The sequence below is a fragment of the Rhamphochromis sp. 'chilingali' genome, assembly GCF_963969265.1.
Source record: "Rhamphochromis sp. 'chilingali' genome assembly, chromosome: 15".
In the NCBI taxonomy this organism is placed as follows: Eukaryota; Metazoa; Chordata; class Actinopteri; order Cichliformes; family Cichlidae; genus Rhamphochromis; species Rhamphochromis sp. 'chilingali'.
Window position 1 is genome coordinate 36,394,179 of NC_137942.1, and position 19,643 is coordinate 36,413,821.

At 40.6% G+C, this 19,643-nt stretch overlaps 1 protein-coding gene across 4 annotated transcripts in view; it reads left to right on the plus strand.

Annotated features, from left to right (window-relative positions):
- Window positions 1-19,516, plus strand: part of prr12b (proline rich 12b) — a 64,247-nt gene extending 44,731 nt beyond the window's left edge. Inside the window, exons 13-16 of one of the 4 annotated variants that reach the window (XM_080906540.1) lie at window positions 12,894-12,991; window positions 13,206-13,337; window positions 17,836-17,931; window positions 18,458-19,516. In XM_080906540.1, the coding sequence (XP_080762666.1) occupies window positions 12,894-12,991; window positions 13,206-13,337; window positions 17,836-17,931; window positions 18,458-18,592 (461 nt within the window). In that variant the 3' untranslated portion in view covers window positions 18,593-19,516. Of the gene's footprint in view, window positions 1-12,893; window positions 12,992-13,205; window positions 13,338-17,835; window positions 17,932-18,457 lie in introns of those variants that run through there. The other 3 variants (XM_080906541.1, XM_080906542.1, XR_013974557.1) reach the window with 3 other exon arrangements.
- The last annotated feature ends 127 nt before the right edge of the window (window positions 19,517-19,643 follow it).

The following is a 19,643-nucleotide window of genomic DNA, read 5'->3' on the forward strand; positions in this document are numbered from 1 at the left end:
CTTATATATATGATCATAACTCTGGATTTACTGGCCTGTAATTAAAATTTAAAAACTTTGAAGTCTGAATTTTCAATGTGGCTGAAACAGAGACTCAGCGTGGCTGCAGCTTGTTGCTGTATCAGCTTACATCAGTCATGTGATTTGGAGGTGCAGCGTGTCCGTGGACCACAGAGGGTTAATAACACTCACCTTCCTTCCATTTCCAGAGTGTAACATCCACCCACCTGTGTAAAAAGCGAAATTCCCATGGTGTTGTTCAGAATGTGCTCTGGCACAATCATAAGCATCGCTTGCTACTGAAAATAAGAAAACAGCCGGTCCTGCTATGGGCTGAACCATTTGTTAATGGTGGAGGGGGAGACACTATCCAATATATTCAGTTTTAGTATTTATATTCACTGTTGACAGTAACTACGCTCAAACTCTTAATGCTATCTTATTTTAATAAACAACACTGTCATATGCAAAACTGGGGTGGCACTTGGGGTGGCAAGGGATCATTTTAGGGTGGTACTTGCTACCCCATGCCACCCTTCTAGATCCGCCCCTGGATACCATATTTCTAAGATTTTCAGGGCCGAGTACAATAACCTCAGTTTGATCTGAGTTAAGAAGCAGAAAGTTAGCGGCCATCCAGGTCTTTATGTCTTTAAGACATTCCTGCACTTTAACTCATTGGTGTGTGTTATCTGGCTTCATGGACAGATAGAGCTGGGTGTCATCTGCATAGCAGTGAAAATGTATGCTATGTCTTCTAATGATGCTGCCTAAGGGAAGCATGTATAATGTAAACAGAATTGGTCCTAGCACTGAACCCTGTGGAACTCCATAATTAACCTCAGTGTGTGAAGAGCACTCTCCATTTACATGCACAAACTGGAGTCTATTAGATAGATATGATACAAACCACTGCAGCACAGTACCTGTAATACCTACAGCATGTTCTAATCGCTCTAATAGGATATTATGGTCGACAGTATCGAACGCTGCACTGAGGTCTAGCAGGACAAGCACAGAGATGAGTCCACTGTCAGAGGCCATAAGAAGATCATTTGTAACCTTCACTAAAGCTGTTTCTGTGCTGTGATGAGCTCTGAAACCTGACTGAAACTCTTCAAATAAACCTCTGCAGATGATCTGTTAGCTGTTTGACAACTACTCTTTCAAGGATGTTTGATATAAAGGAAGGTTGGAGATTGGCCTATAATTAGCTAAGATCCAAGATGGCGGCGCGTGAACAACGCGATGCTCAGTGTCTCTCCAGAATCTGCTATTTAGCGGTTTTTTATCTACTTTTAACCGGATTATTCGTCCAGAATTGCTGTGCGTTGCTGACCTACAGCAGACAAGAGCTTCTGGACATCTGGACTCACAACTCCAACAGTTTTATCGCCGATCTCCGACTCATCCCAGAGATCTCCAGAACACCGGAGGCTGCCCACTCTCCCCGGCTGGGCGGAAGTGCACGCAGACGGCGCCGAGATCGTAAACAAAGGCGAGGTAGGCGCGGAGGGCTACGGGCTAAGCTAAAGCTAACACCACACCGGCTGCCTTTACCCAGTATTTTTCTCGCCAATGTCCGTTCTCTGGCAAACAAAATGGATGAGATACGGCTCTCCATCACTAACAACAGACGGATTATGGACTCAAATGTCATGTTTTTCACCGAAACATGGCTGAACAAAAGCTGTCCGGACAATGCTATCGAGTTAGCAGGACGCCACACACACCGAGCCGACAGGCTAGCAGATGACTCCGGCAAGACCAGAGGTGGAGGTTTGTGCATTTATATTAACAATGCTTGGTGCATGAACTCCACTACTACTGAGAGTCACTGCTCACCTAATGCGGAGTTTTTAATGGTCAAATGCAGACCTTATTACCTCCCCAGAGAATTCACTTCGATCATACTCACTGCCGTGTATATACCCCCCGACGCTAATGCTAGGTTGGCCATGAAAGAACTTTCTGCAGCCATTAACAAACACCAGAATAAACACCCCGAGGCTGCTTTTATTGTTGCTGGCGACTTCAACCACACCAACTTAAAGACAGTCCTCCCCAGATTCCACCAACATGTCTCCTGCCACACCAGAGGAGACAAGACTTTAGACCATGTGTATTCCAACCTGGCTGGAGCCTACAAAGCCACACCCCTCCCCCACATTGGACAATCGGACCATCTCTCCCTGTTCCTCACACCTCGGTATTCACCACTCATCCAACGTGTGAAACCTGCTGTGAGGACAATTAAAGTGTGGCCAGAGGGGACAGACGCAGTGCTCCAGGACAGATTTAAAAACACAGACTGGAATATGTTCACCCACACAGACCTGGACCAGTACGCCTCATCTGTACTGGATTACATCTCCAAAACCACAGACAGTGTCACCACCCAGAAACGGATCACCATGTACCCCAACCAGAAGCCTTGGATGAACCGGGATGTTCGTCTCCTCCTGAAGGCCCGCAACACTGCCTTTAGGTCAGGAGATGCACACGCCTAGAGTACAGCCAGGGCTAATCTAAAGAAGGGCATCAAAAAAGCCAAACACCATTACAAAAAGAAGGTAGAAGAACACTTCTCCAACTCCAACCCCCGACGCATGTGGCAAGGACTCCAGACCATCACAGACTACAGGACCACCAAACCCTCCCCCGCATCCTCTGATGTCTCCTTCCTCAACGAGCTCAACAACTTTTATGCTCGTTTTGAGCGAGGGAACCCCACAATCACAACCAAAGCAGACGTGACGCCAGACCACCAACCTCTGACTCTCTCCCCCACCGATGTAGGAGCGGTGCTGAGCAGGATCAATGTCCACAAGGCTGCAGGCCCTGATGGCATCCCCGGGCGTGTTCTCAGAGCGTGTTCTGGGGAGCTTGCAGGAGTGCTCACAGACATATTCAATCTGTCCTTGGCCCACGCTGTGGTACCGGCCTGCTTCAAATCCACCTCCATCGTCCCGATACCCAAAAACTCCAACCCATCTTGCCTCAATGATTACCGCCCAGTAGCACTCACCCCCATCATCACTAAGTGCTTAGAGCGACTGGTCCTAGCACACTTCAAATCCTGTCTCCCCCCCACCCTGGACCCCCACCAATTCGCATACCGCCGGAACAGGAGCACAGAGGATGCAGTCTCCATCGCAATGCACTCTGTCCTCTCACACCTGGACAACAACAACACCTACGCCAGAATGCTGTTTATAGACTTCAGTTCAGCATTCAATACAATCCACCCCTCACAACTCATCAGGAAACTGACAGACCTGGGTATCAGTTCCCTCATCTGCAAATGGTTACTGGACTTCCTGACCAACCGCCCCCAACATGTCCGGCTGGATAACCGCTGCTCATCTACCATCACAATGAACACCGGTGTACCACAAGGCTGTGTGATGAGCCCTTTCCTCTACTCCCTCTTCACCCACGACTGCAGACCTGCTGATGGTTCCAACACCATCATTAAGTTTGCAGATGACACCACGGTGATTGGCCTCATCAGTGACAACGATGAGGCCGCCTACAGGGAGGAGGTGGATCGTCTGGCTGAGTGGTGCGACAGAAACAACCTGCTGCTTAACACCGAGAAGACCAAGGAGCTCATCGTGGACTACAGGAGGAATGCTGACCCACATCCACCCATCCACATTAAGGGGACGGCTGTGGAGCGTGTGAGCAGCTTCAAGTTCCTGGGAGTCCACATCTCCGAGGATCTCACCTGGACGACCAACTGCTCCAAGCTGGTCAAGAAGGCTCACCAGCGCCTCTTCTTCTTGAGGACTCTGAGGAAGAACCACCTGTCCTCAGACACCCTGGTGAACTTCTATCGCTGCACCATCGAGAGCATCCTGACCAACTGTATAACAGTCTGGTACGGGAACTGCTCTGCCTCGGACCGGAAGGCGTTGCAGAGGGTCGTGAAAACTGCCCAGCGCATCGCCGGAGCACCACTTCCTGCCATAAAAGACATCTACAGGAAGCGGTGTCTGAAAAGGGCTGGGAAAATCATCAAAGACCCCAGTCACCCATCACATGGACTCTTCACCCTCCTGCCCTCTGGGAGGCGCCACAGGAGCCTCCGGACTAAGACCACCAGGTACCGGAACAGCTTCTTCCCCACAGCTGTCAGACTCCTGAACTCTGCCTCCTGACATCTGACCCACGTTAAACTCATGGACTGAACATACACACACCCACAATGGACAACTGTACCCTCAAACACAATAATAACATGGACTGAACCACCACTCACAACCACTAGCACTTTATATAGCCTCTGTAGAAACTATCTACACCCTCACTTATCTTAACTGCACTACTGTATAGCTCTGTGTAAATAATCATTCTGTACATTCGATAATCTTTAATCCTACAACTGTTTACAACTTGCATAGTTCCCATTTCTGTATAGCTGTATATCCCAGATTCTGTAAAGTTATTTATTTCATATTCTGTATAGTTTTTCATATTTATATCCTGTTCATATCCTGTACATAGCTTGTACTCACTACGGCCTGTACATACTTATAGTTATAGAATATTCACAACATACTTCATACCGTGTACATTATAACATACCATAATAGACCCATTTCTGTAATATACTCACATATCTATATTATTGCTAATATATATTGTAATATATCTATATCACTAAAGCACTTCTGGATGGATGCAAACTGCATTTCATTGCCCTGTACCTGTGCATGTGCAATGACAATAAAGTTGAATTCTATTCTATTCTATTCTATTCTATTCTATTCTATTCTATTCTATTTTATTCTATTCTATTCTAAGACTGCTGGGTCTAGAGATGCTTTTTGAGTAAAGGTTTAACTACAGCTAGCTTGAAGGCCTGTGGTACATAGCCGATCATTAGAGATAGGTTGATCATATTTAAGATCGAAGAATTAATTAATGGCAGGACTTCTTTGAGCAGTTTTGTAGGAATGGGGTCTAAAAGACATGTTGATGGTTTGGAGGAAGTAATTATTGAAGTTAACTCAGTTCAGTTCAGTTCAGTTCATTTTTATTTCAAACATTTCAAACATGTGCCTTCACAATCATTACAAAATATCATTCCATTATTTGTTTGAAAAGGAGTAGGCTGAAGTATTTACTTATTTGTCCCTACCCCCTCAAGTTTTACCTCTCATTCATTTAATTTTTTTTTGTCTTAAATTAAACAAACAACATATGAAACATATGAAGTAAAACAAAACATAACATACATAAATCAAAAACAAGAAATTAGCAAGCCCCACCACAGTATAGTTTCTTTCATATGAAAAATACAGAATGTGTATATTTGCAGATACACTAGTTATGGAAAAACAACAAACCAAAACAAACCAAAAAAACAAAAAAGAACCGCAACACCATTACCAGCAACATTACCGTCCTGGGTTAACCCCGTTTTCTTCATTCTTATACTTATTTAAAATTAGGTTTTTATATTTTACTTTAAACTGTTTTATGTTTTGACTGTCTTTTATTTCTTCTGTTAGACTGTTCCATAATTTAACTCCTGCAATTGAGATAGACATAGTTCTTAAAGTTGTTCTAGCACTTTGTATTTTTAAATTCCATTTCCCTCTTAAGTTATACCCACCTTCTCTTTCTATGAACAATTTACAGATTTCTTTGGGAAGCAATTTATTTCTGACTTTATACATTATTTACGCTGTTTTAAGCTTCACCAAGTCTTGGAATTTAATAGCTTGCATTTTGACAAAGAGTGCATTTGTATGGTCCCTGTACCCTACATTATTTATTAATCTAATGGCCCTTTTCTGTATTATAGTTATTGTTTGTGTGTTACTTTTGTATGTGTTTCCCCAGACCTCTACACAGTAGCTCATATATGGCAGTAGTAAAGCACAGTATAAAATGTGCAGTGCTTTCTGATCCAACATATGCTTTGCTTTCCCCAGGACGGCAATGCCCCGTGCCAATTTCCCCCGAACATAAGTAATGTGTGGCTTCCAACAGAGCTTGTGGTCAATGATCACCCCAAGAAATTTTATTTCATTTACTCTTTCTAAATATACATTGTCAACACATATTTCTACTTGGATGTTTTTCTTTTGGTTTCCAAACAACATAAATTTGGTTTTATCTAGATTCAATGATAATTTATTTATATCAAACCACTTCTTTAATATCGTTAATTCCTGTGTGATCATCCCCAAAACCTGTGGCAACTCCACACCTGAACACAGTATATTTGTGTCATCTGCAAATATTACAAACTTTAAAATCTCCGATACTCTGCAGATATCATTTAAGTACATAATAAACATTTTTGGACCCAGTACTGAACCTTGAGGTACTCCACAAGCTATATCCATCAAATTAGATTTATATTCATTTATTTTCGTTGTTCTCATGACAATGACAATAAAGTTTCTGATTCTGATTCTGATTCTGATTGTACATATTGTTGCCTATTCCCTACATAGCTTTTTAACCATTCCAAAACTCAGAAAGATCAATTGGAGAAAAAGAGTCTAACTTAACATCAATGGTACTAAGAGTAGCTGTAGAAAATATTACATCTGTGGGATGATTACTGGTAATTTTTTTCTCTAATGATTAAAATGTTATTTGTGAAGAAGTTCATGAAGTCATTACTAGTTAACGTTAAAGGGATGGTTGGCTCAACAGAGCTCTGACTGTTTGTCAGCCTGGCTACAGAGCTGAAGAGAAACCTGGGGTTGTTCTTATTTTCTTCAATCAGTGATGAATAGTAAGATGTTCTGGCTTTGTGGAGGGCTTTCTTATAAAGCAGCAAACTATTTCTCCAGGCTAAATTGATGATCCTCTCCAGCTTACGAGTCATCTGCTTTCACAGGAGCTACAGTGTCCAGAGTCGTACGTAGTGAGGAGGTGAAATTATTAACAAGATAATCGACCTCTGTTGGAGTAGCGTTCAGATAGCTGCTCTGCTCTGTGTTGGTACAGGGCATTGAAGATGATAACAGTGGGTGGATTATATTCTTAAACTTAGTTACAGCGCTTTCAGAAAGACATCTACTGTGATAAAGTCTACTCTCCACCGCTGTGTAATCAATTATTGTAAATGTAAATGTTATCAGGAAATGATCAGACAGGAGAGGGTTTTCAGGAAACACTGTTAAATGTTCAGTTTCTATGCCATATGTTAAAACAAGATCTAGAGTGTGATTAAAGTGGTGGGTGGGTTCTTTTACATTTTGAGAGAAGCCAATTGAGGCTAATAACAGATTAAATGCCATGTTGAGGCTGTCATTTTTAGCATCTACATGGATGTTAAAATCACCCACAATAATTATTTTATCTGAGCTCAGAACTAAATCAGATAAAAAGTCTGAGAAATCAGACAGAAACTCTGTGTAAGGCCCAGGTGGACGATAGATGATAACAAGTAAGACTGGTTTCTGATTTTCACAGCTGGGGTGGACGAGGCTAAGCATCAGGCTTTCAAATGAATTAAAAGTCTGTCTGGGTCTTTGGTTAATTAATAGGCTGGTGTGAAAAATTGCTACCACACCTCCCCCCGGCCTGTGCTTCGAGGTTTCTGGTAGTTAGAATGACTCGGGGGTGTTGATTCATTTAAACTAACATAATCATCCTGCTGCAACCAGGTTTCTGTAAGGCAGAGTAAATCGATTTGTTGATCAATTATTAAGTCATGTTGTGGAGGTAAGCATATACGACACAGAGCTCTTAATTCTCACTCCTTCTTTATTCCTCTCCAACATCAACTGAACACATCGCGCCACAAAACACAGCAACACACACTTCCTCAACACTGGGTGTGAGTGGAGCCCTCTAGTGGTCCACCACACATGCCCTAACAACCAGCAGAACTAGTCCCTTTAAGCAAACGGCCTGAACGGCTGAACCGGGGGGGTGGGGAACTGGCTGAGGGAAACCCAGCCCGGGAGCAAGGCTGGCACTGGCGGTCAGAAAAAGCTGCAGACAACTCGGGCTCCATTGGTTGTGGGGCGCTCCTAGGGGAAAAGGCAGAATCCATCAGCCCGGTGGCAGGTGGGCGGCCGTGGAGAGGGGCCTGGGCCGGGACCACCTGATCATCTTGCAGAACATGTGCTGGCTTAAGTCTGTCAACAGAGACAACCTCCTGCCAAAGTCCAAAATGTCTCAGTTAAGAATTCCCCGAGGTCTTCGTTAACCGCGCTACGCAATCCCAGCAAAACCCAAGGAAGACGGTCGACCCAGTCGTCACCTGTTAAGGAAGCCGGAGTGTGGCCTTGAGTGACCGGTGAAACCGCTCGCACATCCCATTAGCTTGCGGGTGGAATGCTGTGTTTCGGTGGACCTTGACCCCCAGGCCGTCAGCCATGGCAGATCAGGAAGTGATACTCTACCGCAGAGCAAGACAATGCTAAACTTAATCATCATCTTGACCTCCTCTGACGACCTGTTTGCTGCTGCCTGCCACAGAAAGGCAGTGTTAGAGGGGACTCTTGAGCAGTGCATTTATCGCAGCATATATTGTGTTTTCTGGATACACTGCTGCTTTTTCAGCGCTCAGAGATTGATGGCTCTGTATCAGAGCTGGCTATGAATTTCTGACGGATCAGGCCTTAACTTAACAAAAAAGTTATCAATCGTTCTTTTCATCTTTTCTCATTACCCACAGCTACATCCATTCTGTCAGGCCTAGGCTACTCACTAGGGCTTGGTATCATCACTGATTTCTATAATCCATCTGATTCCGATTCACAAGGTCCCGGTTTGATTCAATTTTGCTTCTGATCATTTATCAGTACTTATACATGTGAGACTTTATCAGAGGTGTGAGCATCACAGCAGAGGCCTTTGTGTCAAAGTAACTGAGGATAAACAGAAAAACATGAAGCAGATTTTACTGGCTTGCCTTTTTGTAGCAGATAACCCTAAAAATATTCTGCAATTTTGCACAATTTTAAAAAGTATACATTTCTTCAGTATATTCTTGTCTGAGGTCATTTAAGCTAAAAAAAAAAGAAAAAAGAAAGACAGCAGCAGACTGTGCTGTAAACGACGGTAGACTGGTAGGGTAATAAGCGAATGAATAATGCAAAAATTGAGATTTGAGACGGGAAACTGTTCTTGAAGTACAGAGAGAGAGAGAGCTGTGCATGAAGTGTGATTTTTATTGTGGTGGAAGCAAAACAGCAAAAGTCGGAGGGAATTCCTGACGACATTTATCAAATGTGAATTGTAGTTTGGATCTTGTTTTGCTGCTGGTTCAGTGAATTTTGGTTGGAGAGAGATAAAACCTGCAGCTCAGAATCCAGCACAAAAAAAGGCGTAAACACAAACCACGGACCCGCCGACGCATCAGAATCAGTGAGCTGTCGGCTTTCAGCCCCGACGGCGTGTCCGTGTACGGGCCGTCGGGTGAGAAAGCCGACAGCTCACTGACTCTGATGCGTCAGGTCCGCTCTGTGTTTACGTCTTTGTGTGGAATCCGTTTACCTGCTCTCATTTACTGTTTGGTGGTTGTTGAAATAGTTTTTGAGCTTTACTGCTTTATTTAAGCTACCCACCTCTCTCTATCCACCTGCACTTTCAACAGGACCACAGCCAATCAGAGAGGTCCCGCTCCTGACTATCTCTGATTGGTTTAGATCACGATAGAGGCATAATGTGTGTCTGTTGTTGACCACATGGAGACTTTTCTTTTTTTACTCAAACAGTTGGTCGCACCGGTGTGACCTAGGGTTTTTTTTTAGTCGCACCATTGAAAAATTTGGTCGCATTTGCGAACAAATTGGTCGCACTCTAGAGCCCTGCATTATGTTTTATCATATTTGACATCTCTAGTACAACACTTATATTAATATAACGCTGAATGCAAGTATGATTCAAAAGAATAATTAACATTCAACATCACTTCTTGTGATGGTGTTAAAATCAGCCCAACTTTTATTTTCAAATGTAAAAAGGTATATGAGCCAGCATGCTGGACACTGTTCTGCTGAACAACAAACAGTTATATTACCATCATTGTTATAATCTTACAATGAAACAAAGTCTCAGATTTAATTATTCTGAAACTAAGTTTAGGCCTACCACAACTTTGTTTTGAAAGTTACCTTACTGATATAATCAATATAAAATGTATTTATTGTCTGTAGTTTAAACAACACATTTGTTTTTCATTCCAACACAGGAGCTGGTATATTCTAATATTTTAAGGATGGCTTGTTTCCAGTCCAGGCATCACTGCCTGAATGACTATCATGGATCGAGGTGATCCAAATGTAGGTGCAGAAGAAAGTCTTTAACTTCCCTTCAGTACAGTGGCAGTGGATGTGGGTTGGAGATGCAATGAGCTTGAACCTGCAGGCGACCATCTTCACTGACAATCTGTGACGGAGGACTCATCTCTCCTGGTGTCCTGCAAGCAAACAAACATATTTTTTAGAACACCAACATATTTGCTTTCTTAAAACATTTTTTCTTCATTTACTATAGAATAGACCCCAATTTAGACAACCTCAGGCTCCGTCCCCACCGGAGAGCTGGCATTCAGTGTCCCACCTGTCAGTCTGGATAGCCGTGACCACCACCCCACACACATTAATGTTATGAAAGCATATTTTTAAAAAGGGCTCTGCAAACATGGCCAATAACTTTCATTCTGATGATCTGGAAAATAATTTGGGCACAAAACAAATTGCACTGTTCAAAAACTTGCAGACTTCACTATATACAGTGCAGACAGTGTGGTCCCTCTAAACTAAGTCTATGGGATATGATCTTTGAATAAATGCAGACCAAACTCTCAGTGTTTGTATTTACTTACACAGCATGTCTTGTAGAATTTACTGGGGTCGTCAGCAACAGCATAGTGCAGTCATATCTCAAGTCTAATAAGAGAAGACAGGAAAAGATCATGTTCTGTCTGGGGCATTCAGGGGGATTTTCAAGATGAATGAAAATGTCCGGCTTTTCCTACAGAGGACCCATATGTGTGACTCCATCCCTGAGCTGCTGCTTTGTGAGTTGTTGTTCTGTGCTCACAGACGGGAGAGACAGCATGCAGCAGTGCCTAGTGGTGTTTAAAAGATGCCAAAGCACAACTGCAGCTTTGCAGACAAACTGCAAAAAACTTTCCCTCGTACCGTCCCGGTACTGGTAATCTTTCTTATACAGATGAGGCCTTATTTCTGTACCATTATTTAATTCCAGAGGTTTTTATGTTATTTTTTTGCCCCTGTTGACTTGTAAAAGCCTATATCACATTTTTTAATTTCACCATTAAAAAAATATGGTCACCCTATCTTATCAAGTAGCTGCTCACGTTTCTGTTTCAAACAGTCAACAGAAAATTTCACAGAGAGCTTTTCATATAACATTTTTAAAGCTGTGGGGTTAATTTTTAAGTAACATGAGCCCAGAGGCAGCAGCAATGCTAGGCTAACACCAGTTAGCTAGCAAGTTCATAAACCTGGTGCTAAACTGAGAGAAGCCACAAAAACAGTTTGAATAAGAGTAAACATTTACTCACCAAGTCAGAGTATCACGTAAAGAATCACAGCAATGACAACAATGATCTCTTGAGCTGAAGCTTCTCCAGGTTTGCTCAACATATTCCAGAAAAAAAGCAGGCATCATGAACATGTGGACTGAGCTGTGTGAGGGACGACATGGCATTTTCAAACCATATCGTTTTATTCTTCCTCACTGAGAAGCAACATTTCCTGCTTACTTAGTTTTCCTAATTTAAGACAACTCAAATAAACTTAGTTTATCAGCTTTTTGAATAAAAAGTACTGGTAACTTACTTAACCTCCTAAGACCCGAACTCTTCCACAGCATGCTTTCTTTGCTATTTGGGCTGATTGGCACCTGATGAATGTAAAAACAAAGAATTACCAGATTTTTTTTTTACCTAATTTTTGTTCCTGAGAAAAATGAGATTGACATATGAGGATATTTGTTTAAAATTTCGATAGAACAGTGGCAGTATAATGTCCTCGTAAGTGGATCAGGCCCTTGTAGAGCAAAATGTAGTATTTTGGTCTAGACAACCGAAAATGTGATGTCCACATATGTGGACGCCAGGTCCTAGGAGTTTAAACTGAGTTCTAATAACAAATTGATAAAAATTGAGCTCAGTCTACTTGATATTTTTAATTAAACACAATATTATATTTTACAGTGCATAACTGAAATGAGGGATAGAGTAAAACAAACAATAACCCGTCATTGTCCTGGGTATTTTGAGTTTTTTGTGGGGTTTGGCTCCTTTTTTCAGAACTCTTGTGTTAAGCCTTTTTATTTGGTAATGTTAGTAGGTTGTTATTTTCCATTGTGATGTATTATTCTCTTTTTGTATTCTAAATTATCTTGTTTTGTGATTCCTTTCTGTCTCCCCATTATGTCCCATTTATGTCCCCGTGTCTGTGTGGTCTCCTTTGTCCTTTCTCCATTTTCATCTGGTTTCCATGTTTAATTATGTCAAGTCAGTATATCTTAGTCCTAGTCCTAGTGTTAGTTACTTCCTGTTTTATTTTGATAGGCCTTCATCTCGTATGCATTATGTTCAGTTTTGTTTCCCTTAAATAGATGGAATGACTCTATTTAACCACGACCTCAGACTGTCCGAGGTCTTGGTGGTTATGATAGGGATGAACTGCTGACCCATGCAAATGATTTCAAGTATTTTAAGACCTTTTAATAATTAAAGATAAAATGGTGCAAATAAGTTGCTAAGACAAAGACAGCATGCTCCATCTTTATTGTTATTTTTAGTGTATCCAGTATGGAAAACTACTAATTAAATTACTTGGCATCATTTCAAGAGTCTTTTGAAAATTGCACTGACATGAATTAAAATGTAAGGTTTAAAAGTAAATGAGTATTCTACTACTTTAACACATCAGATGAATTATACCTCCCGCCCATGAGGAAAATTGATAGCATGCTCAGTGAACAGAAGAAGAAGTTGTTGAGGAGAGTCAACATGAGTGCTCAGCACCAGGTAAAGCTTCATATTCTTCTGTTTTGGTTTTATTTGGCACTTCTCAAATCACTTTGTTTTAGAGATTTGTTGAAGATGATTCCCCATAGTCTAAGTGTTAAACCAGATACATTTTTGTTAACTGAAAACATTTCTTTGCAGAAATCTGATTCTTTGTGGCCTTAAGCTAAACGTGACCTTTGTCTCATGACGCCAATTTACTTTCATCATCCAGGAGGCTTTACATATATTCCCCAAAATGACAGCAGATCCTGTGGAATCTGGAGTTGTCAAAGTTCACCTTGGTGGGGAGGGCTACAACCGCAAGACTCTCAACCGAATCAAGAGGAGCATTCCTAAGCAGCAGGTGAAAAAAAGCTATGACGCTGCACATTTATGTAGTCAATACCCTGTGCCTGGTGTTACAAGCTGAAAGGCAATCTGTTGTTATCCAACAGCTGTCTAATCGCTCTGAAGGTTTTTCAAAGTTTTTCTTTTGACCTTGGCTGCTTTTTCACTAATTTTTAGTCCATTTTTAGAGGAAATATTTTTTTGGTTGTGGAACACTGACCTATGGATCATTCAAGTATAAAAAGGGATTTAAGCCAGTGGTTTGGGGGATCTTGTCAAAATTGACGAAATAATGAAACCATAAACCTACAGTCAGATTTTCATCCACCATACATTACCATCTGGAATGCAACTTATTGGCAACAGCTTTATTTTTCAGCATGACAGTGACTTCAACATTACTGAGGCAGTGTGTAATGGTCTTGAAAGAGACCTGAACAAAACGCAACCAACATCCAAAGAAGAACTTTGAAGGTCCTTCAAGAAGCCTGGAGAATCATTCCTGAAGACGACTTAAAAGAAATACAGGGTAGCTTGCCTGAGAGAGTTGTGTTGTGAGGCTGTGTTGAAGAATAAAGGTGGTCATAACCAAATATTTACAGACTGTCAAGCTCTTTAGAATTGTACAAACTCTGGTTTTACCTTATATAATGCATTTCCCATTTTCCTAACGATAAAGAAATAATGGACTCAAAACTTTTGCACACTACATGAGTACATCATCACCACACCAGTTAGTCTGAATCTTTTTAATAAGTATTATGTGCAGGGCATATGTCAGAGGCAAGATTTAGAAAAATCCACACAGTTCAGTACAGTCAGTACAATTACAATCAGTAAAAGAAAAGCATATAACCTTTTGTAGACACTAAGGATATTTCTATTGACTTTTTCACAAACATTTTTTGTTAGTTTAAATCTATTTTAAAAATTATAGGTTTTATTTTTATTTTAACTAAATAAATAGTTTAACACGTTTAGGTTTAGTTTTTGTTAACTATAAAACCCTTCACCATCACCAGAGGGACCTTTTTTTAATTTTAATGAAAGAAACTGTTACATTTTTTGTAAAAAGGAAACATGAATCTTGTGTCCTGTCTTCCTCCCCTCACCCTCAGCTGGTAGCGGTAGCTCTCCCTCCCTGAGCCTGGTTTTGCCGGAGGTTTCTTTCTGCTAAAAGGGATTTTTCTTCCCACTGTCACCAAAGTGCTTGTCTACAGGAGTTCATACAATTGTTGGGGTTTTGTCTGTGGTATTATGGGCTGTTTACCTTACATTATAAAGCACCTTGAGTTTCACCTTCAGTTTTATTTCTTTGGTGCAATATAAATAAAACTGAATTGAATTGAATTAAACACAACATCACCTCAAGGGTTAAGAAACATCACAGTTTTGTTAAATACTTAGGTTACCTACTATGTGTACAACTTTCTTTAATTCAGTTCAGTTCAATTCAATTTTATTTATACAGCTCCAAATCAAAACAATAGTCGCCTCAAGGCGCTTTATATTGTACAGTAGACCCCAGAGGTGTGGACTCGAGTCACATGACTTGGACTCGAGTCAGACTCGAGTCATTAATTTTATGACTTTAGACTTGACTTGAAAAAATGTTGTAAGACTTGTGACTTGACTTGGACTTTTACACCAATGACTTGGGACTTGAATTGGACTTGAACCGGTTTACTTGAAAAGACTTGATATTTTACCCCAAATATAAAATTTAACATGCATATTATATAGAGATTGAAAATGTGACGTCATTCACGGGTAGAACCGCAAAGGATTCTGGGAACTCGTGGCAAGCGGTACTAGCGCACGCAGGCTTTCAATTGAACTCAGTTACACAGCGATAAAAAGAAACACAAAAATGTCAAGAAGCCGTTGTATTATTAACTGCAATAGCCGGTCGCATGACAGCCACGGGAAGCCGACGGGTAAAGAGATCGGTTGTTATCGGATTACGTCGTTGAAGAGAAATTGTTCGAGCCATGTTTCCAAAGTAACAAAGACGCGACGGATGGTCTGGATTGCAGCCATTCAAAGATCAAATATAACGTCCCAGAACACTCCAGCTCACAGGTTAGTCTGCTCCAAGCATTTACACGAAGGTCAGTGTCTTTTAGTACTTAATACGTCATTTTCATAACATAATTGGTGATATAGGTTACAAGCAAGTCTGGCGCTGAACAGAAATTGTCGCGCTATGCTCCTTTGTTTATTGTGCATAAATAGTGAATTGTCCTGACACAATATTGCGTTTCGCTTCTGTTATTATGGTACATTGACAAAAACATATACTTTTATTCACAGGATAAAACAGTTGTTTTGTATCACTAATTGCCCAGTACGATTACAGCATACAGTATTATTGTCACTGCTACATTTCTGTGATGGGTACCAGAAATTATTTCCACTACTAATTAATTACCATTGAGCTCAAAGGTCCTATTAATAAACAGTTAATGAATGTGTATTTATGAAGACGATTTGTGAGACTGGTAAACTTATGATACGTACGATGGTCTTTCGTTCTACACGGTGCATTTCAAGGTCCTGCACCCATCCGTCGGTAAACTGTACCTGGGCTTGTTGCAGTGACCGGAAGTTACTAAACTTCATGAGTGTGTGCACTCACTCCAAGAACCGTATGATTATAAATATGCATATAAATATGCTAAGATGAGATAGCTGACTTCATCTAACTAGCAAATGTTTTCCAGGCTACGTTGGTGATTCAGTTTTTTTTAATATGTATGATATTTTTGTCATGCGATTTTAAAGCCGGTCCTACAACCGCATCCAAGAATAACATGCAGCTTATCTCAGAACTGTCGGTGAAAATTATTCTTGGAGCTAGGTTTAATTGAGCTGCATTTTAAAGAGGTGCAATTTCACAATTTGTGTATATTTTCTAAGTTCACTATTTTGTCATGTGTTGAGAAAAACACAGATTAAAAAATTACATGGTCTAATATTTACATTTAGCATAACTGCAACATTATTTTTTCGTTGTTTTTTTTTTAAAGACTCGAAAGGACTTGAAATTCAAAGTTTCAGACTTGAGACTCGACTCTGACTTGCCTGACATTACTTGAGACTTGACTTGAGACTTGAGGATAAAGACTTGAGACTTACTTGAGACTTGCAAAACAATGACTTGGTCCCACCTCTGGTAGACCCTACAAGCATACATACAGAGAAAAACCCAACAATCATATGACCCCCTATGAGCAAGCACTTTGGCGACAGTGGGAAGGAAAAACTCCCTTTTAACAGGAAGAAACCTCCAGCAGAACCAGGCTCAGGGAGGGGCGGGGCCATCTGCTGTGATTGGTTGGGGTGAGAGAAGGAAGACAGGATAAAGACATGCTGTGGAAGAGAGACAGAGGTTAATAACAGATATGATTCAATGCAGAGAGGTCTGTTAACACATAGTGAGTGAGAAAGGTGACTGGAAGGGAAAAACCCAATGCATCATGGGAATCCCCCGGCAGCCTACGTCTATTGCAGCATAACTAAGGGAGGATTCAGGGTCACCTGGTCCAGCCCTAACTATATGCTTTAGCAAAAAGGAAAGTTTGAAGCCTAATCTTGAAAGTAGAGATAGTGTCTGTCTCCTGAATCCAAACTGGAAGCTGGTTCCACAGAAGAGGGGCCTGAAAACTGAAGGCTCTGCCTCCCATTCTACTTTTAAATACTCTAGGAACAACAAGTAGGCCTGCAGAGCGAGAGCGAAGTGCTCTAATAGGGTGATATGGTACTACAAGCTCATTAAGATAAGATGGGGCCTGATTATTTAAGACCTCGTATGTGAGGAGCAGGATTTTGAATTCTGGATTTAACAGGAAGCCAATGAAGGGAAGCCAAAACAGGAGAAATCTGCTCTCTTTCTAGTCCCTGTCAGGACTCTTGCTGCAGCATTTTGGATTAACTGAAGGCTTTTCAGGGAGTTTTTAGGGAGTCAGGTACTTCTGATTAGAGACCTTAGTTTTCACAGGAGCTACAGTATCCAGAGTCGTACGTAGTGAGGAGGTGAAATTATTAACAAGATAATCGACCTCTGTTGGGGTAGCGTTCAGGTAGCTGCTCTGCTCTGTGTTGGTACAGGGCATTGAAGATGATAACAGTGGGTGGATTATATTCTTAAACTTAGTTACAGCGCTTTCAGAAAGACATCTACTGTGATAAAGTCTACTCTCCACCGCTGTGTAATCAATTATTGTAAATGTAAATGTTATCAGGAAATGATCAGACAGGAGAGGGTTTTCAGGAAACACTGTTAAATGTTCAGTTTCTATGCCATATGTTAAAACAAGATCTAGAGTGTGATTAAAGTGGTGGGTGGGTTCTTTTACATTTTGAGAGAAGCCAATTGAGTCTAATAATAATATCTAATAATAATCTTGTGTTGCTTTGATCATTAGTTGTACTTTTTCAAATAATACTGTAATTACTAAGATGAAAGACTTTAGTAGAAAGAAACTCAATTCTTTTTCTATCACCATTTTCAGGATATGAAACTTTCGATTGACATTTGCCGGATATACAGTCTGTATCATTCTCTTCACCACTACAAATATCACACCTTCCTGCATTGCAAGAAGGAGGTAAGGATTTTGCTGCACTTTTGCTATAATACCCAGTGTGTATTATATTAGGGATACAATAAATGATATAACATAAACCACCTATATGGCTGGTTTAACAAAGTTACTGAAGTTCCTGTTGGTCCCACGTGCACATGGGGATCGGGGCTTTCAGGCACCAAGCCTGTGGAGCTCTCTTCCATTGTCTTTACACTGTCCAGACTCCGTTGACTCTTAAAAAGCAGCTGAAGACATTTCTATACAAACAAACGTTTATTTAATTTGATCATTGTGTTATATTATTATTTGTATTTCTGATTTGACTGTTGAGCACTTTGTGATCTTTATCTGTGAAAAGTGCTATAAAAGTATTTTGACTTACTTACTAACAGCATGAATTTAAAAGCTCCCCAGTCCTTTGGAGCTTCTTTGGAACTACAGAGTGACAACACTGATGTATAAGTGTGAACACACACACTGTATAGACATTATTATTAGCCATGATACTGTATGTAGGTACTTAACATAACTGTTGTTTTCTGACTAGACAGACAATATAGAGCAGGCAGCGGAGGACCCTGGCCAGGAGGAGGTGGTGCAGCAGTGTATGGCGAACCAAGGCTGGCTTGAGAGCCTCTTCAGTTCTTTCATGGAACTGCTTACTCTTAGTGCAAAGACCTAAAGGACGATCACAACCTCTGCCTCCAAAAACAAACATCCACCTGCAGCATTAAGTAGGTGGAGGTGTTCAGAATGTGTGAAACAAAGCAATCAGAAACTGGACGCCAGAAATGCAACGAGAGTGGCCCCTATTTTTTTTTAAAGGGAAGGTTACCATTGTAAGTATTTGCTTTATTGCTGTGTCCAACTATTGTACCAATTTATGAAGGCTAGTGAACTATTGGAAAGCAATGGATTTCCCCAAAAGTCAATGAAAGATTATTTGATTAGAACTACAAAGCTGACTTTTGTCAGGACTTACACAGCATGGATATATATGTGCAAGCTGTCTTTTATGTAAGTATGTAAGTAAAATATGTATTTAATGTGGTTTGTATAATTTACACAAATCCATTTTTTAAATGTACTTTTCTCAGATGGAATTGTTTGCAGTTCACATTTTTGAAAAATGTTTTATAGGTGTAAAACCAAATGGCCCGTATGCAAAGCTAAGCTAAAACGAATGGTTTAGTGAGATGAAAGTGAGGTTTAAAAAGACAGTGTGAATGTCTTTTCTTTCTATCTGCATCAGAAAAAAGCAGGACGATAATATATTTAAAACCAAATCATGATGTTTCTGTTTGTTCTTCAGGAGATAATGAATGATTGGGATTAATTCCCTTAATGAAGAAGAATACAAAAAGAATGAAGTACTGCTTTCTTAAAGGAAGTATGAGTTAAAATGATGATAAACCCTTAATATCAGTATTTAATGTCATATTTTTTTTCTGTTTGCTGCTGAGTTTTCCTATAAGTTGAACTCTCTGAGGATATTCTTGCAGAGTCTGATTTGTAAATATTGTACAGCTACTTCATCCTCTAGTTTCCAGTGGCTCTTCAGTACATGCAATTGCTGTATTGGACATACTGCATTAAAACTCTGAAAATAACAAATGCCCCAATGAATCAATAGCCTTGAGCTGAAGTCTTTTCAAGAATGTTTGCATCATAGCTAAGTGGATTTTAGCTAATGCAAAGGCACTGCCCAAACGTTTGAATTGATGTATTTAAGT